This window comes from Chiloscyllium plagiosum, unplaced genomic scaffold, assembly GCF_037043375.1.
Source record: "Chiloscyllium plagiosum isolate Xiang-an unplaced genomic scaffold, Cpla_swu_hap1 HiC_scaffold_16, whole genome shotgun sequence".
Taxonomy (NCBI): Eukaryota; Metazoa; Chordata; class Chondrichthyes; order Orectolobiformes; family Hemiscylliidae; genus Chiloscyllium; species Chiloscyllium plagiosum.
In genome coordinates this window covers 17,268,439-17,290,550 of record NW_028270154.1, presented here as the reverse complement: position 1 = coordinate 17,290,550, position 22,112 = coordinate 17,268,439, and the positions used below count along the sequence as shown (strand labels likewise).

Sequence of the window (22,112 nt, the reverse complement as noted above, 5' to 3'; positions counted from 1 at the left end):
CCCTCGCAGACGTAGGAAGAATGTGCAAGCACCATACAGACTGTGCCCGAGGGTGGAATCAAACCTGGGTCCCTGGCGGTGTGAGGCAGCAGTGCTAACCAGTGAGCCACCATGCTGTCCCATCATATTAAATATCATGTTAATTGACAACCTTTAGAAAACAGATAAGTCGCAAAGAATGGGTTAGAAATATTTTGTTAAAACTAGGAGGTTGAATGGCAGAATTTATTGTCATATTCCTTTCAAAGTTGGCTCCTAAAATAATATTAAAAAGGAACTTACATCTTTGCAGAATAAAGAGGAATATTAAAATGCAGTGGGGATATAGCAGGAGACCCGTATGGAGAAAAATCACTACTGCAAATCACTGCGCTGTATGCACCACAGAATCGGACTATTCTATAGCACAAAGGATCAATAACATGAATAGATATATTGAATTGTGATCTCAACACCAAATTTTATAAAATTGAAGTGCATGAGAGTGTGAAGCCCATTATATTAACCTTGGGAAAGGAAATAATTGGCTGAATGCTACTGAAACAGTGACAGGTTGAGACAGATGCTTGTTATTTGCAAGAAAGCTTTTGCACTAAGATTATGATTTCCAAGTTGACATCCTCACATGCAGTTCCACCAATGCTACAAGTCATTTCTCTCTTTTATCCTCTGTGATGACTTTGAGAATAGAACAGGCCGTGGTGCCCAGGGAACCCATGGCTTTCTGTTCAAACCTTACCTTTTTGACACTCTGTAATTGGCTACAGTTAGAACACCCGTTTTAGGGTCACGCACTGTTGCTCGAGCCAGCTGTGTTGAAAGAAAGAACGTGATAAATCACAGGACAAGCACAAACAAAGGCAACACACAAAGCCTCCAGGTTTTAGTTTTGATTGGCCATCTCTTTTGGTGGAAGGCAGTTAACATGGAGGGGGAGGGGTGCTTATGATGTTAAAACAAAAGCCAATCAAAAACCCTGTTTGCTTTGCTTGCCATGGTATTCATCTTACCTCTTACTGATTCTATAGCTCGCTGTCTCTAGGACTCCAGTGACTGAGTTTCTAACTGTGGCTCTGGCCAACTGTGAGATTGAAAAATCAGAAGATAAGTTGGCTCTTAGCACAAGAAAAGTAGACTGACAAGTGAATAACTTTGGATTATTTTAAGATGAATTTCTAGTCTAACCACCATTTGACCAGTCCGTTCTTCAATTGACTTCAATTACAAGACTGACAAACTTATGCTGAGAGATTCCAATGATCCGTTTACAGAGAGCAAGTCACACCCCATCAGTTGGCAGCAATTTCTTCTGTGGATCACACCATTTACTAAAGTTGCTGGCCATAATATTGTTTGCCAGCAAGGTAGGGAACACAGGGATCCAAGTCAATTGGCACCACTGTCAATAACAGCAGCTGTGGATAATAAACACTGAACATTGTGAGAGAAAGCAGCAAATGAATATTTAGCCTTCTGCATGTTTCCAGGCACTTTGCAGCACCCACCAGCCAACCATTTATTCATCACATCGCATTCATACAGTAAAGGGGTGGCATGGTGGCTCTGTGGTTAGCACTGCTGCTTCACAGCACCAGGCACCCAGGTTTGATTCCCAACTTGGGCGACTACCTGTGTGGAGTTTGCACATTCTCCCAGTGTCTGCGTGGGTTTCCTCTCACAATCCAAAAGATGTGCAGATTGGCCATGCTAAATTGCCCATGGTGTTAGTGCATTCTTCAGGGGTAAATATTGGGTAGGGGAATGGGTTTGGTTGGGTTACTCTTCGGAAGACTGGTGTGGACTTGTTGGCCAGAATGGCCTGATTCCATAATGTAGGGAATCTAATCTAAACAAAATTACCAAAGTGGTTAAATTGTTAAAACTCAACCAGTTCTCTGAAATCAATGTTTATAGGAGAGACAGCAAGCTTATATTTCAAGGGTAGATCTACCGTTAAACTCAGCTGTTTTTTTTCTCTGACTTGGGTATTTCCCAATGTTCTGTGTTTTTGGTTTTCTGTTTCACCAGCAGTTTTATTTAACTGCTTTTTGATTTACCAATGTTGTTCAGGGAAAGAAACACACCACCCTATCTTACTCAACATCATATATATAATCAGTAATACAATACTTAATTGACTCATAATATCACTGACTTGGCTGAATAGGCTATTCACTTGTAAACAGTCCCTATGATTTTCAATGAAAAGGCAAGAAAGCAAAAAAAAATCTGAGCAATAATTTGAAGCTTTCTTATTTGGTCAAATTCCTGAAAATATATGCCTATGGTGCTCCCAGAGGTACCTTAAACACAAGGGCAAAAAAAGACTATATCACAAACATATGAAAAGAACCAAGAAGGGTGATAATTACAACTTTCCTGTGTCAGCCATGATAGAGATAGTAAGAAGATTACAGTCTTCAAAATCAAGTGACACCACCATATATTGAATGACATGAAGTGCATGTATAGAAACAGGCCATTCAGTCTAACTAGCCCAAACCAATACTCATGGTCCACACAAACCTCCTTCCGCTTTCTTTAGCTAACTCCACAGAACAGAATTTTCACTATGGACACAATTAGGTGGAACAGAATTAAATTACACTCAAAGTTCCACTTGTTTTGAGAAGTGGTTTCTTTCTATAGCTTTCGCTCAGTCATCTGATTATCATTGAAAGCAAAATCTCCCTTTAACCAGCGCAAATCAGGGGCTGTTTTGAGAACACATATTTTATCTAAGGCATGCTGTGCTAAAATATTCATCAATGTACATGTTTGGATAGCACAAACAGAAAATTAGTTGATCTCCCATTTCTCAGTCAGTGCCAATCCACCACCTGCAAATAATTTAAGTTATTGAAAATGGCTTCTAAAGAAAATACGGAAGCATATACTGGTTATCTTGGGGTATAGTCTTCAAATTCTTAATGGCTAATACTGGAAAGCTTTTAAAACTTGCTTGGTCTTGTGGCAGAAAGGAACAGCTTAAAGCTCTGCAGCCTTCTTAAATGTGGACAATTAATGGAAAGCCCTGTTGGTAAACACTTCAGCCCAGGGGTGTGGACACTTTTGTAGGTGTCTCTATCTTTTCCTGCTCCCAACATGTTTTTTTTTTAACAAGTGCACAAGCATGTTACATTTAATATAATTTTGGCTGAAAAAAACTCTGTTTATGGCTTTACAGAACAAAATCACACATACATGGCACCTTCAGCCCAACTCGTTGTGTTGGTGTTAATGTTCCACATAAACTTCCAGCACCAGCAGCACATCCTTCTATTTCTTTAAATCTAAATGCCCCTTTAAATGCATCTATGCTCAACTACTCAAGTATTATCAACGCCATTCTTTTTCCAGTCTTTGGGCAAAGACACTCAATTCCCTGTTGTGGGAATCAGCAAGGGGAAGGAGCACTCACTGACAGCTACCCCCTGCCCCAGCTTCCCCTCACAAAAGACCACTTCCTGCTATCCTTCACCTGTACCCAGGATTCCCCTCCATCTGTGTCCTTGGGTGGTGTTTTGTCAACAGTGACCTCCACCTGCCTGCTCCTCCAATCCCATTAGTGCTGCACTAAAAACAAAGAGCTAACAGCTTTGATGGGCTAGGAGCCCTCACAGGCAATGGCTCTGTCCCCAGGGCTATTTGATCCCAGGAGAAAGCCCAATTGAGTGCCCAAGTGGCACTTTGGGCTTTCCTAAGAGAGGTGACAGTGTCTTGCTGGCCAAGAACCCAGCTAACCCATCAGCTTGACAAGATTGCAGCCATACTCTGAAAGATGAAATGTTGAGAAACAAGAGATTCTGTGCATTGAGGTGGTGAAACACACAAAGCAAAATGCTGGGTAGATTCTGTCTGATAATGGGAAATATAACTGTATTGCTAAGAAGATATAAGGCATTGTATCTTGCAAAACTTGCTGTCATTCTCCAGGTCCTTTCATCATGATTCCCATCGTGATACCACATGGATATCAGAAGGCACTGAAACCAGTATTGCTGAGTGACAAAAAGCTGCAATGTGTGAAGGACTTAAATTGGAGCCTTCACATTTTCAGTTATCAGGTGAGCTGTCTCGCGGTGAATAACACATGTGGTTAACAGTTCAATGTGGTTAATACTGTTATAGTCACTGGGAGGAGCCAACCTCCTCTATTTGCTCAGTGGTTAAATGAACCACTGTAGAAGAGTCTCAGTTATGCTGAATTGAAGGATCCCAGGATTGTGCAGCTTTACCCGACCTCAGATAGTTAGAAAGTTTCAGAGTCCCGAGACTATTGAGGGGATTGAGGGAAATGGTTGAAGAAATAATAGCCACATTGGTGGTCCCTCTTAGCAGTGTGGATTGTGAGTTGGAGAAATCACCCCTTTGTGTAAAGAGGGGTGTTACCAATGTCGTGTGATTTGAGAAAGCTCACAGGAAGTAAATGTGAGACACAAAAGGAAGCGATGTTGCAAGGTTTCTCCCTGCCACCCTGCCTGTTCATCCTTTGCAAATTAAAAAGTCCAATTCTCTTTTGAATACTTCAATTGAGCCTGTCTCCACCACACTCTCAGGCAGCATTCTAGATTGTAGACACTTGAGTAAAATGGAATTATAGCGTGGGAGATTCTTTAGCTATATCAATGTAAATTGTTTTTGGTATAAATGTGCACCAGTCTAATTCGGTCAAATATTCTGTCCTCAACTTTTGTTCTTGCTTATTATTGCTTATAGTCAAACAGCAAAACCAGAATTCATTTAGGAAGCAGAGTGTGGGGGCTGGTTAGAGAACAGGAGTTTCTCTGTTTCAGTAGAGCACCCCTCCAGGCTGCCCACTTATGGCATTTATTGTAGTCTTTTGCTGAGATTATCAACGTGCATCAATGGCTACTGTTACATAAAGAAAACTTGCTGCAGAAAAGCAGTAAATGTGATGCTCTTCAAGCAGAGAGTTGATTGGATTTGGAATGTACTGCCTGAGGGCATGGTGGATACAGGTTCAACTTGATCATTCAAGAGGGCGTTAGACTTCTACCTGCAAAGAAAAAGACTGCATGGTTACAGGCAGGGAAATGGCACTAAGCGAATTGCATATTTGAGAGCCAATGCAGAGAAAATGGGCTAAACGTTCTCTTTCTGCATGGTGATCATTCTATAATTGTATTTCCTCAACAATGCATATGGATACATAAATACAATGCACCTAAAGGGACAGCTACTTATATCAAGCTCTGTAATTTTTAAGGCCTGCCTTCCCCTCCAGCCAAGTATTTATGAAGGAAGGATCAACGTTGAGTTAACCCATTAAAGACCAAACTGAATCTGCAGTATGAATGTTAGAGTCACACAATGGGTTGATTGACAGATAATGGAAATTGGAAGAAGGCCAGGCAACGTGCTGAAGTTTGTAATTATGATTTCATTTAATTTATTTTATATTTTCACCCCTGTCCTTGTATTGAACTGAACTGGAATATTTTACACAGAGCACTGAAGCAATTGAGTTTGTACACAAGCAATTCTCATCTGTGCCAGTTCTGTGTGTACCCCAGCATTCGAATGTTAATGTGACTGGCTCAATGTAATATTTTCCAGTCGATTGATTATTCATGCATGTAAAAGAATGCATAAGTGATGAAAGCATTATGCACAGAAAGCTCCAAGAGAGCAGTAATGTCACAAGTAAAATATGCAGGCAAGAAATCAGATGTGAGATACCACGGCCAGTCAGCTTGCTAGGGTCCTTCATAAGTTCAGGCAAAACACTGATATCTCTTCAGCCTATTTTATTAGTGGATTAACAACTTAGACCCAAAGGTCAAGCAGTCAAACAGCTGTCGCAGATGATAAATCACAAGAGAATTATATGAAGCAATGTTGTAGTGCACTGTAATAAAATTAAATACGGTTCTTTACTCACCCTGGGCTTGGCTAGCTCTTTAATTTTTTCAATTTCTGCATCAGACAGCATCTCATGGTAACGGACAATGTGCGGACTGTCCCACTCATCCTCTTCTTTGATTGGGGCGATAATTAAGCGTGGGTGGTTGTTGTTATTATGATAGCGGCAAAACAGCCTGCCTCGCCTGCGATTTGTCTAAAGGAAAGTGTAATGTTAGTGAATGAAATATGTTTAAAGCTTTCCTAGTCTTGCAGATGGATAAGGATAAATCAAGTTCTATCCTGGCAAATTTGACAACATGAGCTGGTTTCATAGAATTGTGGATTCATACAGTACTGTTCAGCCAACTAGGTTCAATGTCTGCCAGCTCATTAAATTGAAATAGTTTACCATGGGAACACAATCCAGGCCTTTAATATTCTATACCTCTGACAAGTCATTGCAAGGGAGAAGCACCAGTTTTTTGAACCTGTCCAGGCAACTAAAGCTGGTAACTCTGGGCATCATTCCTGTGACCCTCTCCAACAAGCCTTTCTATCACCCAACCCGAAGAGAGAAAGACTGGTACACTGTTCCAAATGCTGTCCACACAAAGTCTTAGAGAAGAACAAAATTATGCATATTGCATCACACTGAATAGCTCGGTTAATAAAAGTAATATCCTACTTGTCACTTCTCAGCATGAGCCTCTAAAAGCTGAGGACCAATAATATCACAACCTTTTCCAGTTTAACTCCATACAAAATGCAACCGTGCTCAGCAATGGTCATTCTTAAATGCGTAATTTGATATTTGTCAAACTTTAGCACCATAACCACAGTATAGTCCATTCCCCAGTAAATCTAAATTCTCCTCCCCAGTCCTAAAGGCTGCCCATATTTTTGTACCGTTCATAAACAACATTGCTCCAACATACATTTCACACATTTATCAAGAAGGCACAAAGGGATAATGTTAGCACTGCCTTTTTGGAATACCACTGGAATGTAGCTTTCAAAAAGCTCTACAACCGTCAACAATACCACTCTGCCCAAAGAAACGTATCTAGTTTTTAATCCAAAGTAGCAACTTTGCTCCAAAAGCCACAAAGTTTTGCTTTGCTGGATTGTTGATTTCAAGGCATTTTATCAAAAGCCCTTCTGAACTTCCAAGCAGAAAATTTCCCCTGGGGCACCCTCATCCTCCAACCTGCTAACGTTACCAAAACATTCTAACAAATTAGTAAGGCATGGCCTTCAGTTTCAGAAGCTGCGCTAATCGTCCCTAATGACCTCTGCTTCATCTCAGTGATAATGAAGAGTATTTTACCCATTACCGACATCAGATATTAGGCTTATAGTTCCCCAGATCTACTGATTACTCTTTTTGAAAATCAGCATTAGATTAGCATCCCCCCATGCAAAAAAAATCAGACCAGACTGTAGTGAGCTGTTATGGACAAGGGATTTAGAAACCAGATATCTCATCTCTTTCAGAACCTCATCAGACGAATGATGACTACCAGTGAATTAGAGGGATATGGACCAAATGCTGGCAAATGGACTAGATTAATTTAGAATATCTGGTTGGCATGGATGAGTTGACCGAAGGTTCTCTTTCCGTGCTATTACACCTCTATGGGTCTCTGACTAGCATTCCAAACATCCCCCTTTTTTATGCACTTCACAGTTTGAATTCCTCCTGCCATGTTCTTACCATTTTAATTCCTTCCCCTCTGCACAAAGATTCATAAGAATCAATCTCAGATAGATAGGTTTCTGGACGCCTGTAGACTTCCTCCTTTGACTGGGATTGATAAACATCTTCATTTGTTCTTTGATCACTTTGTCCTTCTTCATGCAGAATGTTCTTAAAGTAATGGAGGTTACTTTGGGCTCTTAAGTGTGTTGGATCTAAAATGGAACAAAGTAAGATCTCTTTAAATTAATGAATGGGAAACACTTTAACTGCATGATGCAAGTGATTTTTCAAAAATAGCAAATGCTGTTGTGGTCACATCCCACGGAACTATTGTGTGCAGTGCTCACTACCTATAGTAATCATTCTACAACAGCCTTTAAAAGTTATATAAATGACCAATAAACTTGACCGATGATGTAAGTTATGAGGAAAAGCTAACAAAATGTTTCTTTGCAGAAAGAAGAGCACCTTTTGAATCCACATTTTGGTCGGGTTGTGTTCAGTCCCATTCTCAACTCCTCAAATATTGAAGCAATTCATACAGCAAGACCTGGCGAACATCCAAGCTTGGGCTGATAAGTGGCAAATAATATTAGCTGCACATAAGCAGCAATCAATAACCAGCTACAATAAGGGAGAGTCGAACCATCTCCCCCTTGACATTCACCAGCAGGTTCTTCAGGGCTGTTTTGGCATTGGGAGGACCATTTGTGCTCCTGAAAGTTCCAGAGAAGCCTGGCCTCCTTCAATAGAACATGTCCAGTGCCAATTGCATTTAAGGGAGCCTAATTTCAACCAAGCACTCCTGAAGCATTCTCTGGGCACGTTATTGGCATGTGCAAGGTGCCTAATGTGGTTCAAGAACGGTCCCTGGACTTTAGATTCTACAAACTTGTGGGTGTCTACTACATGTGCTACTCCTGGACATCAGACTCCCTTCCACTTTCTATTTGTAAAATAGTAGAGCTTTTTCAGCAACTTTCTAGCCCAATATGTTGAAAATAATGAAGTAAATCTCAGGGGTGGCCTTTACAAAGGAAATGGCAGTCTTGGCAAGCATAATATTCCCAGAATTCTCAGCACAGGTCTAGCACAATAACCTTGGTAGCATAGAACATTTATTGAATAGATTATAAGAAAATACTCAAACAGTTTAGCAGTCATTAAAAGGAGAAGAAGAAAGTCAGGAGTATGATGAATGAAGTTATTTCACTGTTAACGCTTAGATCCATTAAACATGTTAGATATTATCCCCTTCACAGCTGCTGGGCGGCAATTAAAACATGATTGTCTCCAAAGCACAGTGAATTTAATAGAAAAAATTCTTAGCTGAGACCTAGTGTAGTTTGTATATTTAAATAAAATATACTGGACTATTTCCAAACTGGATATGATACCTTCACAATGTTCACCGTTAAAATGTTAAACTTATACAACCTCAGAAACACAGATCCACAACAGATATGTGGCCACAATGATTTAATAGTGAAGGATAAAGCAATTCATATTGCCTTGACTCAGGCATGCCTCTCAAACCTTTATCAGAAAATTCCTGCGGTGCAGCAAAGCTATGGCTAAATCTTAAAAACACAACACAGGAAGGAAGGGGATTTGTTAAGTACTGATATTTATCATTAAGATAGGTAAGAATAAAAAAGTCCTTCATTTGTTTTACTCCATCCTTTACAGTCACTGAGTTGGTAAGAACTCGAAATGCAATTTCAGGGAAGTGGTCAATCTCGCTTTCAAGAAATTCCCAATATTGCCTGAAACTTGTTCTTTGAAAATCTAAATCTATTCCCTTGGAGTTGTAATCCGGTTGCCTTAGGAGATCTGATTGTGTTGTTTCAGGTTTACATAGTCAGCAGTGGTGTGCAGCTGCTGGGCATGTGTATTCAGAGTTTCATTTGGAGCTGCCTATAAATAAAAACATTAAAAATTGTGCAGACATGGAAAGGTTGTTGCTGACCCATTTTTAGCTTGTGGCACTCGGTATTTGATCCCTTGTCTGTAATGCAAAACCAGGTGCATACCTCATTATTTTAGGTCATTCCTCCACCTGTGAAAACATGACACCAGGGGTTTATTTGAAATCACAAGCTTATGGAGTGCTGCTCCTTCATCAGCTGAAGTCACTTCACTTGACAAAGGAGCAGTACTTTGAAAGCTTGTGATTTCTAATAAAGGTGTAGGACTATAAATTTGCTGTCGTGTGACTTCTGATTTTGTTCAACCCAGTCCAACACTGGCACCTCCTCATCACGTGAAAATATGAGCAGTAATGAACCCCTCAAACACACCCCACCATTCATTTAGACTAGGCCCCATCTATACCTCAATTAGTTCCATATCTCTTGAGAGTCATCATCCAATGAAGATCTATCCACTGCAGACTTGAAAGCTTAAATTATTCATACACTTACGGGCCTCAGAATTCCAAACTTCTATTGTTCTTTGTGAACTGCCACAATCATTGGAGAACGGAGATGTCATTTTTGGTTCAGTTTGCATGCTAATACTCTCCATGTAAAGGACGGAGGCCCGATTTCAGAGGGCTGAACACAAAGCCTAGGGAGATGTTCACCCACCAAAGATGAGCTAAGGAGTTGTTATGTGTATCTTCTATGATATTTATTTTGAAGATAATAATTGGGGAATAAACAAACAGATCATTATCAAATGGGACCTTCATATGTGCAATATATCTATCACATTTCCTACATTACAAAGAGCGTGTTCGCTTCAGACAGAAGAAAATTGCACTTTTCAAACTGAGTAAAGGGATATGGAGACAACCAATCCATGTTGTATCCCCATGGCAACACCTCAAACTGAATCGACTAGCCTGGCTTGAATGTAATTAGTTATCTAATACAGTTAACAATTCCTGCTGTATTTCCATGCCAACCATGGTCTAACTAACCTGCGCCCTCTTCCCTTGTTGTAAAAGCTGTTGCTTCCTTTCTGAATGTTATTCCTTTTGTGTTTCATTCTAGATAAGTGCAAGATAAAAGCATTCAACTTCATGCCCCTTTTTTAGCATCATTTACATTATCTACTGCCACGGAATTATGAGTGAACACATTTGAAAACACTCCATTGGCTGCAAAATACATTAGGATGTTGCGAGATTATAAAAAAAATGAAATAAATGCAATTTTCTTTCCTTATGTTTCTCTCTGAGCTATCTATTTTCCAGTTGGAAGTTTACTTAAATCTCAGATTTATAATGTCTACAGCTGCTCCAGGATGTTTTTCAGGATGTCCAGCCACTATATCCCCACCAGAAATGAAAATGTCCAGAAATCTATGCCCATTGTTGGAAAAATAGGGGTTGATTTGTGAAAAAAAACTGGATGAGTCGAGTTGCCCTAATAATCTTTTGCAAGTTTTAAAAAATATATACAGCTGTTCTGGAATTATTTGTCTCCTTTCCAATTACAACGTAATTCTCCTATTTTCTACCTGGTCTGGCCTACATGTCACTCTGACCCACAGTCATATGGCTGACTTGTAAATACACTCTGAAAAGGCCAAGCACATCATTCAAATCAATATAGTTGGGGATGGGCAACCAATACTGGTCTTGTCAAGCGATGCCAACAATTCACGAAAGGATAAATTTAGAAAAAGCTGGCATTTATTGCTCACTGTGCTGAGAAGGTGGTAATAAGTCAGATTTTCAACGGAATGGTTTCTGATGGGACTGAATAGCTGGCTTGATTCATCAAAAGTTAAGCCTCCAGTCCATACGGCTCTTGTAGTGCAGCGACAGTATCCTACCTCTGAGCCAGGAGGCCTGGTTTCCTGTTCCAGTTGTACAAGAAGTGTGTAATAACAATGGGAGGCAATAGCCTACTGATTTTATCACTAGACTATTAATCCAGGGACAAGGGTGTGGTGCTGGAAAAGCACAGCAAGTCAGGCAGCATCCGAGGAGCAGGAGATTGACGTTTCGGGCAAAGGCCCTTCATCAGGAATGAGGCTTGCGACCCCAGGGGGCGGAGAGATAAGTGGGAGTGGGGTGGGGTGGGGCTGGGGGCGACGGTAGCTGAGAGTGCGATAGGTAGATAAAGTGGGGGTAATGTGATAGGTTGGAAAGGTGGGTGGAGTGGACAGATGAGAAGGAAGATGGACAGGAATTAATCTGATTAATCTATTAATCTAGGGAGCCAGGTAATGCTAATAGCAGATAGTGGAATTTGAATTCAATAAAAATCAAGAATCAAGAGTCCAATTATAATGAAACCATTGCTGATTACTGGGGAGAAAACGCATCTGGTTCACTAAAGTCTTTTAGGAAAGGAATCTGCAGTATTTTCTTAGCCTGGCTTATATATGACAAGTGGCTGACTCTTAAGTGCCCTCTGGGCAATTAGAGTGGGGCAATAAATGCTGGCCTAGTCAGCAACACCCATATCCTATGATGTATTTAAAAAACACAAGAAATCTATGCACAAGTTGAGTAAAGATACTTTGGAGTTCAGATCATTAGCGTATGGGACGAGAGTCAAACAGAGGTCATACTATGCAAAGATGACAGGTTTCATTCCCTTGAAATCCATTAATATTGGACATTACATTGATTCAATAGCTGACACCAGCTATTTGTTCATACTAAAAATATAAAATGCTGGAGATACTCAGCAGGCCAGGCAGCATCTGTAGAGAGAGAAAAATATCAGTCAACATTTACAGAACCTTTCATCAGAATTGGGAAATATCAGAAATGTGACAAATTTTCAGTCACAGAATGGAGGGAGGATGGGTTAGAAAAAAAACGAAAGGGAACATTTGTGAATGCACAGAGAACAGGAGAGATTGGTTTTCCAGATCTTAAACTCAATCCTGATCTTCCAGTTACCAAGGTGAGGGTTGAACTCATGCTTTTAGTATTCTCAGTACAACATGCCCTTGTTACTGTGTTAGTTATTGTGTATTCTTACCAACTGCAATTAGGCGGTTTGTCAGATCAATAGCACGCCGGATATCACCAATCTGGTACACGGAGTAGCTGAGATAATCCAGAGCTTCGGCCTGGGTTATGACACTGGGCTCCCCTTCCTCCAGCTGTTTAAGGGTTTGCTGCATCCACAGTACAGTGTGGTAGTAATCAGCATCATTGTATGCTATCTTCCCCAGCTCAAAGCAATCCTCAACCGTCAGAGAGACAATATGCTGTGCACCTGCAGGAAAATATTGGTAACTGTGCAACCTATCAATAACAAACTGCATATATACTGCGTCTTTGAAAGTAATAAAACATCGCAAGGTGCATCGCAGGAGTTCTACCAAACCAGATTTCATAATGAGCCAAGTGTGAAGGCATTAAACCAGATGGTTAGCAGATTGGACAGAGGGATAGATCTTAAAGAATATCAGGAAAAAGGGAAGAGTGTGATTTCGGTCACGAATTTCAGAACTCATGGCCTACCCAGTACAAGGCACAGCCACCTATGTTGGAGTAATTAAAAATGTGAAGGTAGGAAATGAGGAAATTGAGGAATGCAGATGTTTTAGGGAGTTGTGGGGCTGGAAGTAGTTACAGATACAGATAGAGCAGATTAATAAAACACTGCAATCCTAAGAAACTGCCATTTCTGACTAATCATCAAAGATCATGAGAAATGAAAGAAAAGGTTAAAATATTTTGGTAAGTGTTAAGAGAATGCATTGTCTGAAATATTAATGCAGAATTTAATTGGTGGACAGACCTCTGTACAGTTAACTTTTTGGAAAGACCACTTTCAAAGCAAAGGAGACGTGCTGCAGTAGGGAGAAACATAACATTTGCAAAGTGCATAAGCTGCTCAACTAGAGTCACTGAGTTTACAATATTTTTATGTCATATGAATACATGTGGGTATAATAAAGCTATTGGATTTCAACACAGACAGGCCTAACAAACAAATTGCCTGCAGCAACAGCATTTCTCCCTTCTCTCTTTTCTCTGAAACCCATCTTATCAAAGATTGACAGTTTTAAACCCACTGGAAAATGCTACCAGTACAGGGTTCTAAGGAGAGAATTTGAAATCTATGACCACTATCTCCAGAAAAAAGTGATAGCAGTCAGGCATATCTGTGTAAGACCTCTGACTGGGTCTTCCATGTAATGTATGACTCCTTCTTCTGTCCTTGACTGTACGGTGAATGTAGGGTGGCCTGTTGGTTGGCACTTCCTATTATGATTGCACCATGGTGCAAGAGGCACGGTTTGATAGTGATCCTAACGATGAGTTCCCAATGTCCGTGGGAATATTCAACCTCAGCGTCCACTTAAGGGGTAGTGTGCACTAAATTTATTTTTCCTCCTTCTCTTAATATGCCCCATATTTTGCTACAATTTTCTTTCCAAATGTTTTTCACCGGAATGTTGGAGGTTTAGGATGATCTTTTGGAGGTTTATAAAATCATGAAGGCATAGATAAGGTGAATCCCCTTTTCCCTAAGGTTGGGGATTTCAAGACTAGGGGCACATTTTTAAGGTGAGTGGAGAAAGATTTTAAAAAGACATGGGGGCAATTTTTTTACACTGAGAGTGGTTCATGTGTGGAATGAATTTGCAGAGAAAGTGGTGGATACGGGTACAATGTTTTGAAAGGCATTTAGATAAATACATAAATAAGGAATGTTTGGAGGGATGTTGCCCAAGCACAGGGCAGGTGAGACTTGCTTAGTTTGGCATTAGGCTGGCATTGATTGGTTGAACCAAAGGGTCTGTTTCCATTTTGTATGACTTTGCTGCTGAGATAGGGAACTCCTTATCCTCTGGTTATTATGCCAATGCACTGCAGTTCCAGGTTACCTAAGGTTGCCACTTCCTTAGCAATTTACTGATGCAAATTTCAAAATCAGGTCAAAAGCCACTGCGAAGCCACAACTCAAAACAAATTGCCCTGTTTGTTGCATGTACCTGGTAGCTTGCCCTTGGAAATACTTTCAGAATCCAGTCTGTAGGTGTCCTGCAAACGTAAAAGGGCCTTCCCAGCTCCACTCTCATCTTCATCAGTGGGAAAGTTCTCCCTTTGGATTGAGAGATTAGCGATGAATGCTGTTCAGCAATGGAAAAGAAACAGTGTTAAGAGAAAATCCAAAACTTAATATCAAATGTTGAGCAGCACACTTCACAAATGTTTCCTTTAACATAATGCTGCTCATTTGCTTGCAAAACAGAAAGTACAGCTGTCCAGCTGTTACAAAGCAATGTGAACCATTTGATAAATCATATAAACCACGGCACCCAAGATTCAATCAGCAGTTAAATTGACTGACTACAGCTGGTACTATTTCCAATTGCAGTTTCCCTGGGCCAGAATATAAAAGGAGAAAATAAATCAAAAATTCAACTCGGCTTCTTGCTTCTCACTGGTGAACAGGGCTTCAATGGATACTGGAATTCTCTAACACTGCGACAGTAAATGCCAGCAGAACGAGGGAAATACTTAAGAGTCAACCACAAGGACTGTAGGTTGTGGGTGTGGTCTATTTAAAAGGCCTGCCCAGCTACTGGGGTCTTTATCCCAATTAAAATAAAACTAGATTAGGCTCTCCAGCCCTCACACAATTCACATGCCCATCTATGCCTTCCCCAAGCCATCCCCCATCCCTTTTGGTAATACCCCCACCCCAGTTAAAATATTCAAACAATCCTAAAGCAGACTGTGCCTCTCCATACAACCTTTATGTCCACTTCATGCCTGGTTATGCTATATTAAAGCCCATTCACCCACCCCAACATATCTTTATAGAAGCAATGAACCTTGACGTGACAGTTGTGCATGTATGGACAAAAATATTTGAAAAGAATTATAATCATGCATTCATAGCTTTTTTGCCATGGTAAAAAAAATCCCCTTCATGCAGCCCAATAAACGTGTCAATCATCCAGTCTTTAAGCTTTAATTGCTGAAGCTATGGGAACTTGAAATCTCTTAACCTTGTTTCATAATGCATCATGAAATTTATTGCAGAAATCAGTGAGCCAAAAGCTGTCAATCAAGCAGAGGTTTAGGTGTTTCAAGACACTAATGGATGGCTTGGTTCTCAGCCCAGAGAGTTTCTGCAGTGGGGCTGGGCAGGCTGAGAGAACTATTGAGACTCAAAACAGCCAGCACCTGTAAAAGGCCAAAGGGATGATCTGAAAACCCAGGAAGGGATTAGAAATCCAGGAAACAATAATTATTATGGGACTGCTGAGTCAGTGAAAATCCAAGTTGTTATTTCTATTCATGTCTCCTTCCTTCTCTCTATCACTGTTTCCTCCTTATTCTTCACCTCTAATTGAAACTCTAATATTATTTGATTGTCTCTTCCTCTGTAAAGCACTTTGGGATATTTTCTGATTAGATTAGATTCCCTACTGTGTGGAAACAGGCCTTTCAGCTCAACCAGTCCACACCGACCCTCCGAACAGTAACCCACCCAGACCCATTTCCCCCTGACTAATGCATCTAACACTATAGGCAATTTAGCATGGCCAATTCACCTGACCTGCACATCTTTGGATTGTGGGAGGAAACCAGAATATTCGGAGGAAACCCACGCAGACACGGGGAGAATGTGCAAACTCCACACAGACAGTCGTCCGAGGCTGGAATTGAGCCTGGAACCCTGGTGTTGTGAGGCAGCAGAGCTAACCATTGAGACACTGTATTAAAGCTGCTGCTAAATGCACATTGTTGTTTTAAATTGACTATCTCAATCCTGCGGACAATTGAGACGTTCAGTGAATACAAAATAGACACTTTCAGCAGCAATTTTAACTGCAGGTGTCAGTACACCAGGAAGTAAGAGGATACTATTCAGACCATGGCAGTAGGGGAGGTAGTAGTGTAGTGGCAATGTCACTGGACCAGGAAGCTTAGAACTGCCGGCTGTTGTTCTGGGGACATGGGCTTGTGTCCTACCATGGCAGGTATGAATTAAAAAAAATTGAAATAAGAAGCTAGCCTAGTGGAGACTATGTAAATGGCCATCTGGTTTAATAAAGAAGGAAAATCACCATTCTTACCTGATCTGGCTGACATGTGATCCACAGCACAGCAATGTGGTTGACTATTAACCTGGGTCACCCATAACATGCAAATAAACCATGGAAAATGAGGCGAGGGAAATTTTCCCAATCAGGCCTCTATTAAACAATTTAAATTGAACCCAAATCTAAATGGGAGTAATGAGGAAATTGGTTTCAGGGACCAAACTGTAATGATTCTTTGATTCTATTCCATGTTTCTATGATACAACAGTCAGTCAGTCAAGTAGGGAGGGATCTTAGAGGGTTCATGGTCAGGAAGGGTGTTGGAAACCAGGAGTAGGAAAGATTCAAACCTTTCTCCTATTCATGCCTGAAAATGCTCAAATTGGCCAACAAAAATATTCCAAACTCAACTTAAAGCCATTCTACATGGACCTCTCTTATCCATTATCCTATCGTCAAGTTTTACTCAAACCTCTGATACTAGAATAAAAATTCCTTCAGTGGCCAAATGATGAAATTGGACCCTAATGCTTATATAATGTATGGCAATATTGAAATAGGCCAGTGACTCCCTACTACATGTTTGACATGATTGTAGGGGATCAAGGTTTATCCTGATTTGAAGGTGCCGGTGTTGGACTGGGGTGTATAAAGTTAAAAATCACACAACACCAGGTTATAGTCCAACAGGTATATTTGGAAGCTCTAGCTTTCAGAGCACTGCTTTATCCTGGTGCTAAACATTACATTGACTACAAAGGAATTCTTAATTCTACATTCTGATTAGAAACTATAGCTATTACTCATCACATAGTTGTGCATATTTCTGAAATGGTGCACCTGCTGCATTCTCTTCAATCAAGTGAAATTCTCAACCGATAGCAATTCGATTACTTACCATCAGAAGTTTGCTGTAGAACTAAGCTTTCTAGTTTTAGCCATTCCGTGTTCAATCGCTTCATGAGTTTGTATGCATTCACTGGATGACCCAGATATCCTTCTGGGTCAGAGGTTGATGTGTGTGTCAGTTGATCCAGCTTTTCAGCCCAACTGTTTACACAACAGAAGGTATGATTAAGGATTGGAAATTGTAATTCCACTGAAAGACTACTTTCTCTTTTTTTTTACAACCTATTATAGACTGGACAGTGTCCTAGAATGGCCATTGATTGTTGCAGCTTTGACAGATGAGGTGGTGTTTAAAGCCTCCTGAAAAAAAATTGCATTGTAGTACAGATTGCACAATTTGTAAGTGGTCTTGAACAGTGAGACAGCTGTAAGGCAGGAATAGGCTTACTTCCATAGACTACTGTGTACTGGACAGGATGATGGAAATTAGTAATGAAGAGTAAAGGAATTTAATTTTATGTATTTCGATGTTAGTGTCTAATACACTGAGCTGACTGACATGCATTCAGATGCAGATGGGAAAACTCCCTTTTCTCTGCTTGAAGTTTCAACTTCAAGTAACTTACCTCAAGTGGTCTCTTAAATATGAATTTTATGAACTTTAAAAAGTAGGCATTATAAGGTCATGCCTATACATAACAGTGAACATGGGTCCTATCATCAACACACACTGAGGGATCAACCTCATAAAATTAAGTGTGAAGGAGGTACACTTTCATCACGTTATAATGAAGAAATGATCAGGTTATAATGATCATTTTACTAAAAGAGGATTTATAGACATTGTAAAAGGTACCTTTTAATTTTTGTTAATTTACTCTCTTCTGCTTTTATATATTCTTTCAGAGATTTCACCAAGTCTTTTTCCACATAAATTAAATCTGTCATCTGACCTGAAAGGAGAGAAAATATTTTGAAGAGGGTTAATTGAAGAATGTTTATCATTATAAGGTAATGTTTTATATTATAAAATGTTATCGGGCTCCAAGCAACTGGTTGAATTTTACAAGACTGAGAAGCAGCCTTCTTTTTAAAAGTGAATCAAAACAGCAACTAATAACATGGCCAAACATTTGCATTACTGTACCTTAACAATCCCTAAGCCATTAAAATGGAATTAGCTGGTCCCAAAAACCTCAAAGATAATGTTCATGGAGGAGGAATATGAAACAATTAACAAAATATCCAGATAATCACCCATGTCTTCAACTAAGTGAGAAGCAAGCTATTGAGCAAAATCGTTATGAACTATGGGATTGCAGTTGAGAAACAGAAATTGTTCAGCCATATACTAATCATACTAAAGCAGAGACCTGGAATCAACTTGCTATGAACATATTCAAACCATTCAGCCAATGGCAGTAGGGAGTGGCAAAGTTGCTGGCCCAGGAAGACAGAACCCCAGGCTAATGTTCTGGGGACGTGGGCTTGTATCCCACCATGGCAGATTTGAAGTATTTTTTAAAAATTGAAATAAAAAGCTAGGAGACCATGTAAAAGGCCAACTTGTGAGTTAGTGAGAGGGATTGTGGGATAAGCCAACTAACTCCTTCTATGTTGAAGAAACAGATTTCTTGAGGCATGAAAATTGTCGAATCAAGGAACACAATAAACAGGTCGGACCCAGACTGTCACACACTCTCTCTCTCTGACTCTGTCTCCTTTCTCACCTGGCTGAAAGTTTGAGCCTTGCTGTTGTTTCATCATCCATGTGCTGCAATGTTTTAATTATTAACCTGGCAGCTATTTCTTCCAGAAAAGATAAACGGTCTCAATACAGAAGTGAGAGATCACCATGCCCAGTGTGAAATCAGTCTTGTTATCAATTTACCAGATCTGTACACCATTACATTTTACTGGGCTTCTCTTACATTGCAGCTTGATTTTATGTGAGTGTGAACTGTTGCATTGACGTGTGATGGTGATCTGAAAAGTTTATTGGTATTCTTACCTAGATAAGTACAACAAATATTTTATTTTTCTTTAAACAGAAGGAAACCTGACTGCCGTGTCTTTTAGTCACAGGACTTAGTTAATAGTCTCCGAATTCACAAATCCATCAGTTAAAAAAAAATCTGTTGTGCAGAAAAAGGGGAGCCATTTTACCCCTCCTTACCTGGTACCTAGAATCAGTGTTTTAATCTTTAAAGGTCTTGGGTGCACATTATAAAATAATATTAACAATGTAATTGGGGGAAGCCATGACTTTCTTACATCTACAAAATAACAGAAGTACCGAGCTCAGATATGGCTCATGCCATGGGGACCCACACGCAGCCCTCTCAGAGGTGTCCGATAGGTGGCCACTCCCTTCACCTCCAACCTGCAAACCCCCCTCACCATTAGAAATTTAAGCCAAGGAAGGCCAATTTGCCCCTGGCAAGAAGATCCTCAGCATATCTGACCCATCCATATCTAAATATCGTCTGGGATCAAAGTGCTGGGATCAATATGTTCCATTGCTGAGCAGATTCTCTCCACTCAGCTACAAACTATGGAGCACAGTAAGACATGATGGGAGGGAGAGCAAGAAGAAAACCTATTCAGGGTACTTTGCTGGCATGGGTAACGGAGCCTGCTGCATCATCTGGGAGCAAGAGGAACACAGCATATACAGAGCTATGAGTGTTGCTGACTTCATTGACCCCAACCCCTCTTCTTTTGCGGCCTCTGTGTCCACATGTGTAAGTATCAAGGAGTGACTGTGTCAGGAATGTGCAATACACACAGTTGCGGGAAGTGCAATGTGTTAGGATGTGCAGTGAAAAAGGAGTCCATAGGTCTGGTGTGTGTGTGTATGTAAAATGTCCTTTCCCCTTAAAGGGCCTCACATTGGCAGCTCCTATATGCCACCCCTTACAGGTTGAGACACTTACTCCATCCAGTCAAAGTGTGGTCACAGCATTTTTTTTCTCTTCTCCAATGCACACTTTCAATTTCTAACACCGCAGAAGGGCACATTGACTTCTCACCAGCCAGTGGTTTCCAGCCTCTGCCTCACCATGTCAGCAAGCCCCCAGACTTCCTGCAAACACCATCGGCTCCATACTTTCTTAAAATCCCACCAACTCATCCTCAAATGCCTACACCTGCCCACTTTTCCTCTACAGCCCCTGGTATATGAGATGACTGTGCCAGATGTGGTCCTACACTCCTGACCATGGATGTACTCTCTTCCCATATGACCCCCTTCACCCATGCTTTACTACATCTTTCCATGCAAATACTATTGCCTCCATTCACAATTCTCATTTTCGTTACCCTCAGACTGCAGCACCCAGTCCTGAAGACCAATGTACAGAGTCTCATTCTCATGTCCTGCCCTTACATCCTGCCCCCTACACTTTGCCCTTAGTTTCTACAAACAGAGCTGATGGCTAACCATGGCCTACCCCCTTGAGTGAGCTGACAGGACAGTCTCATCAGATTTTGACATGATGGCTGCACTGTTCCCTGGCTACATCAGTCCTACTCCACTTCCCTTCCCCCCAACTCTGTACTTACCATCTGAGTGACCCACTCCCTAGAGACAAGAACCTCGCAATGCAATCATCCTGACTGGATGTCTGACTGTAGCCAAACCTCTGAACTGGTACTGGAGACTGCCTTGACTAACTCTGATAAGTGCCTCCATGAACATCAATGAAGATATGCCCCTAAGCCTTGGAGATATGACTGCTTGCTTGCTGTACGTGCAGTGGCTGGCCCATGTGGTGTAGGATTAATATTGACATAAAAATGTGTTATATAGCAAGTTATCCACCCCTTGACGGGGGACTGCTGACCATCAACATAAGATGCCCAGCTGTGTGTAACTACACTAATTGGCACAGCAAAGCAATGCATGAATGCTGTGACCATGCAGGTAACCACTCAGCGGGCAAGCAAACAGCCTTGAGATACAGTGTGATCTAATCCCCGAGCTGGATTCTTGTCCCTACATGCAAAATGTCCCCTCTGTAGCCTTTCAATGGTAGATGCTGGTGCATTCTGCAAATCAAGTTTGTGCTTCTAGAATGCCCTGCCAGTCTATTGGAGGGGTACCATGATGGTTGTGATGAGTTGGCACTTACAAGATGTCGATATGTATGGGCAAGAGTTGGTTGGTGCCCATCGATCACGCACTGTGCTGCAGTTTGTTCTAATACAACACAATGGTTGTTCAGTGCACACAGGGAGCTGAATCTGCCAAATACCTGCATTGGTTTCCCTGCCAGATTTTCTTTGACCTCGAGCCAGGTTAGTAAGTTTGGTAAGATAGAAAACTGAGTATTAATGAGGTGAACTGGTCTATAAAGAAGAAGAATTTAAAAAAGCATTTTACCTAAATGGAGGAAGATTGCAGATCCCTCTGAGATACAGAAGGGCCTGGATATCCTCATGTATAAATCACGTAACATCAGTATGCAGGCACAAGTAATGAGGAAAGCTAACTAAATGTTATTATTGATTGTACAGGAATTGAATACAAAATTAGGGAAGCTGTTTCTCAGTTACCCAGGGCACTGCTGAGATCACATCTGGAGTATTGTAGGCAGTATTTATTCTGAACCTTATGCAAGGAATTGTGTAATGTGTTGGAGGTGTTCAGTAAAGATTTACTAGCCTAATTACTTGAATGGAGGGGTTGAGCAGTTATCGGGACAGGTTGGACAGA

At 40.8% G+C, this 22,112-nt stretch overlaps 1 protein-coding gene across 7 annotated transcripts in view; it reads right to left on the bottom strand.

Annotated features, from left to right (window-relative positions):
• Positions 1-22,112, bottom strand: part of LOC122556496 (prolyl 4-hydroxylase subunit alpha-2-like) — a 92,032-nt gene that overhangs the window by 31,212 nt on the left and 38,708 nt on the right. For 5 of the 7 annotated variants that reach the window (XM_043703189.2, XM_043703195.2, XM_043703190.2 and 2 more), the window contains exons 3-9: positions 18,252-18,348; positions 17,445-17,596; positions 14,483-14,620; positions 12,514-12,753; positions 7,583-7,779; positions 5,906-6,082; positions 740-810 (exon numbers count right to left, since the gene is read on the bottom strand). In XM_043703189.2, coding sequence (XP_043559124.1) covers positions 740-810; positions 5,906-6,082; positions 7,583-7,779; positions 12,514-12,753; positions 14,483-14,620; positions 17,445-17,596; positions 18,252-18,348 — 1,072 coding nt within the window. Of the gene's footprint in view, positions 1-739; positions 811-1,010; positions 1,082-5,905; positions 6,083-7,582; positions 7,780-12,513; positions 12,754-14,482; positions 14,621-17,444; positions 17,597-18,251; positions 18,349-22,112 lie in introns of all 7 variants that reach the window. The other 2 variants (XM_087995180.1, XM_087995182.1) reach the window with 1 other exon arrangement.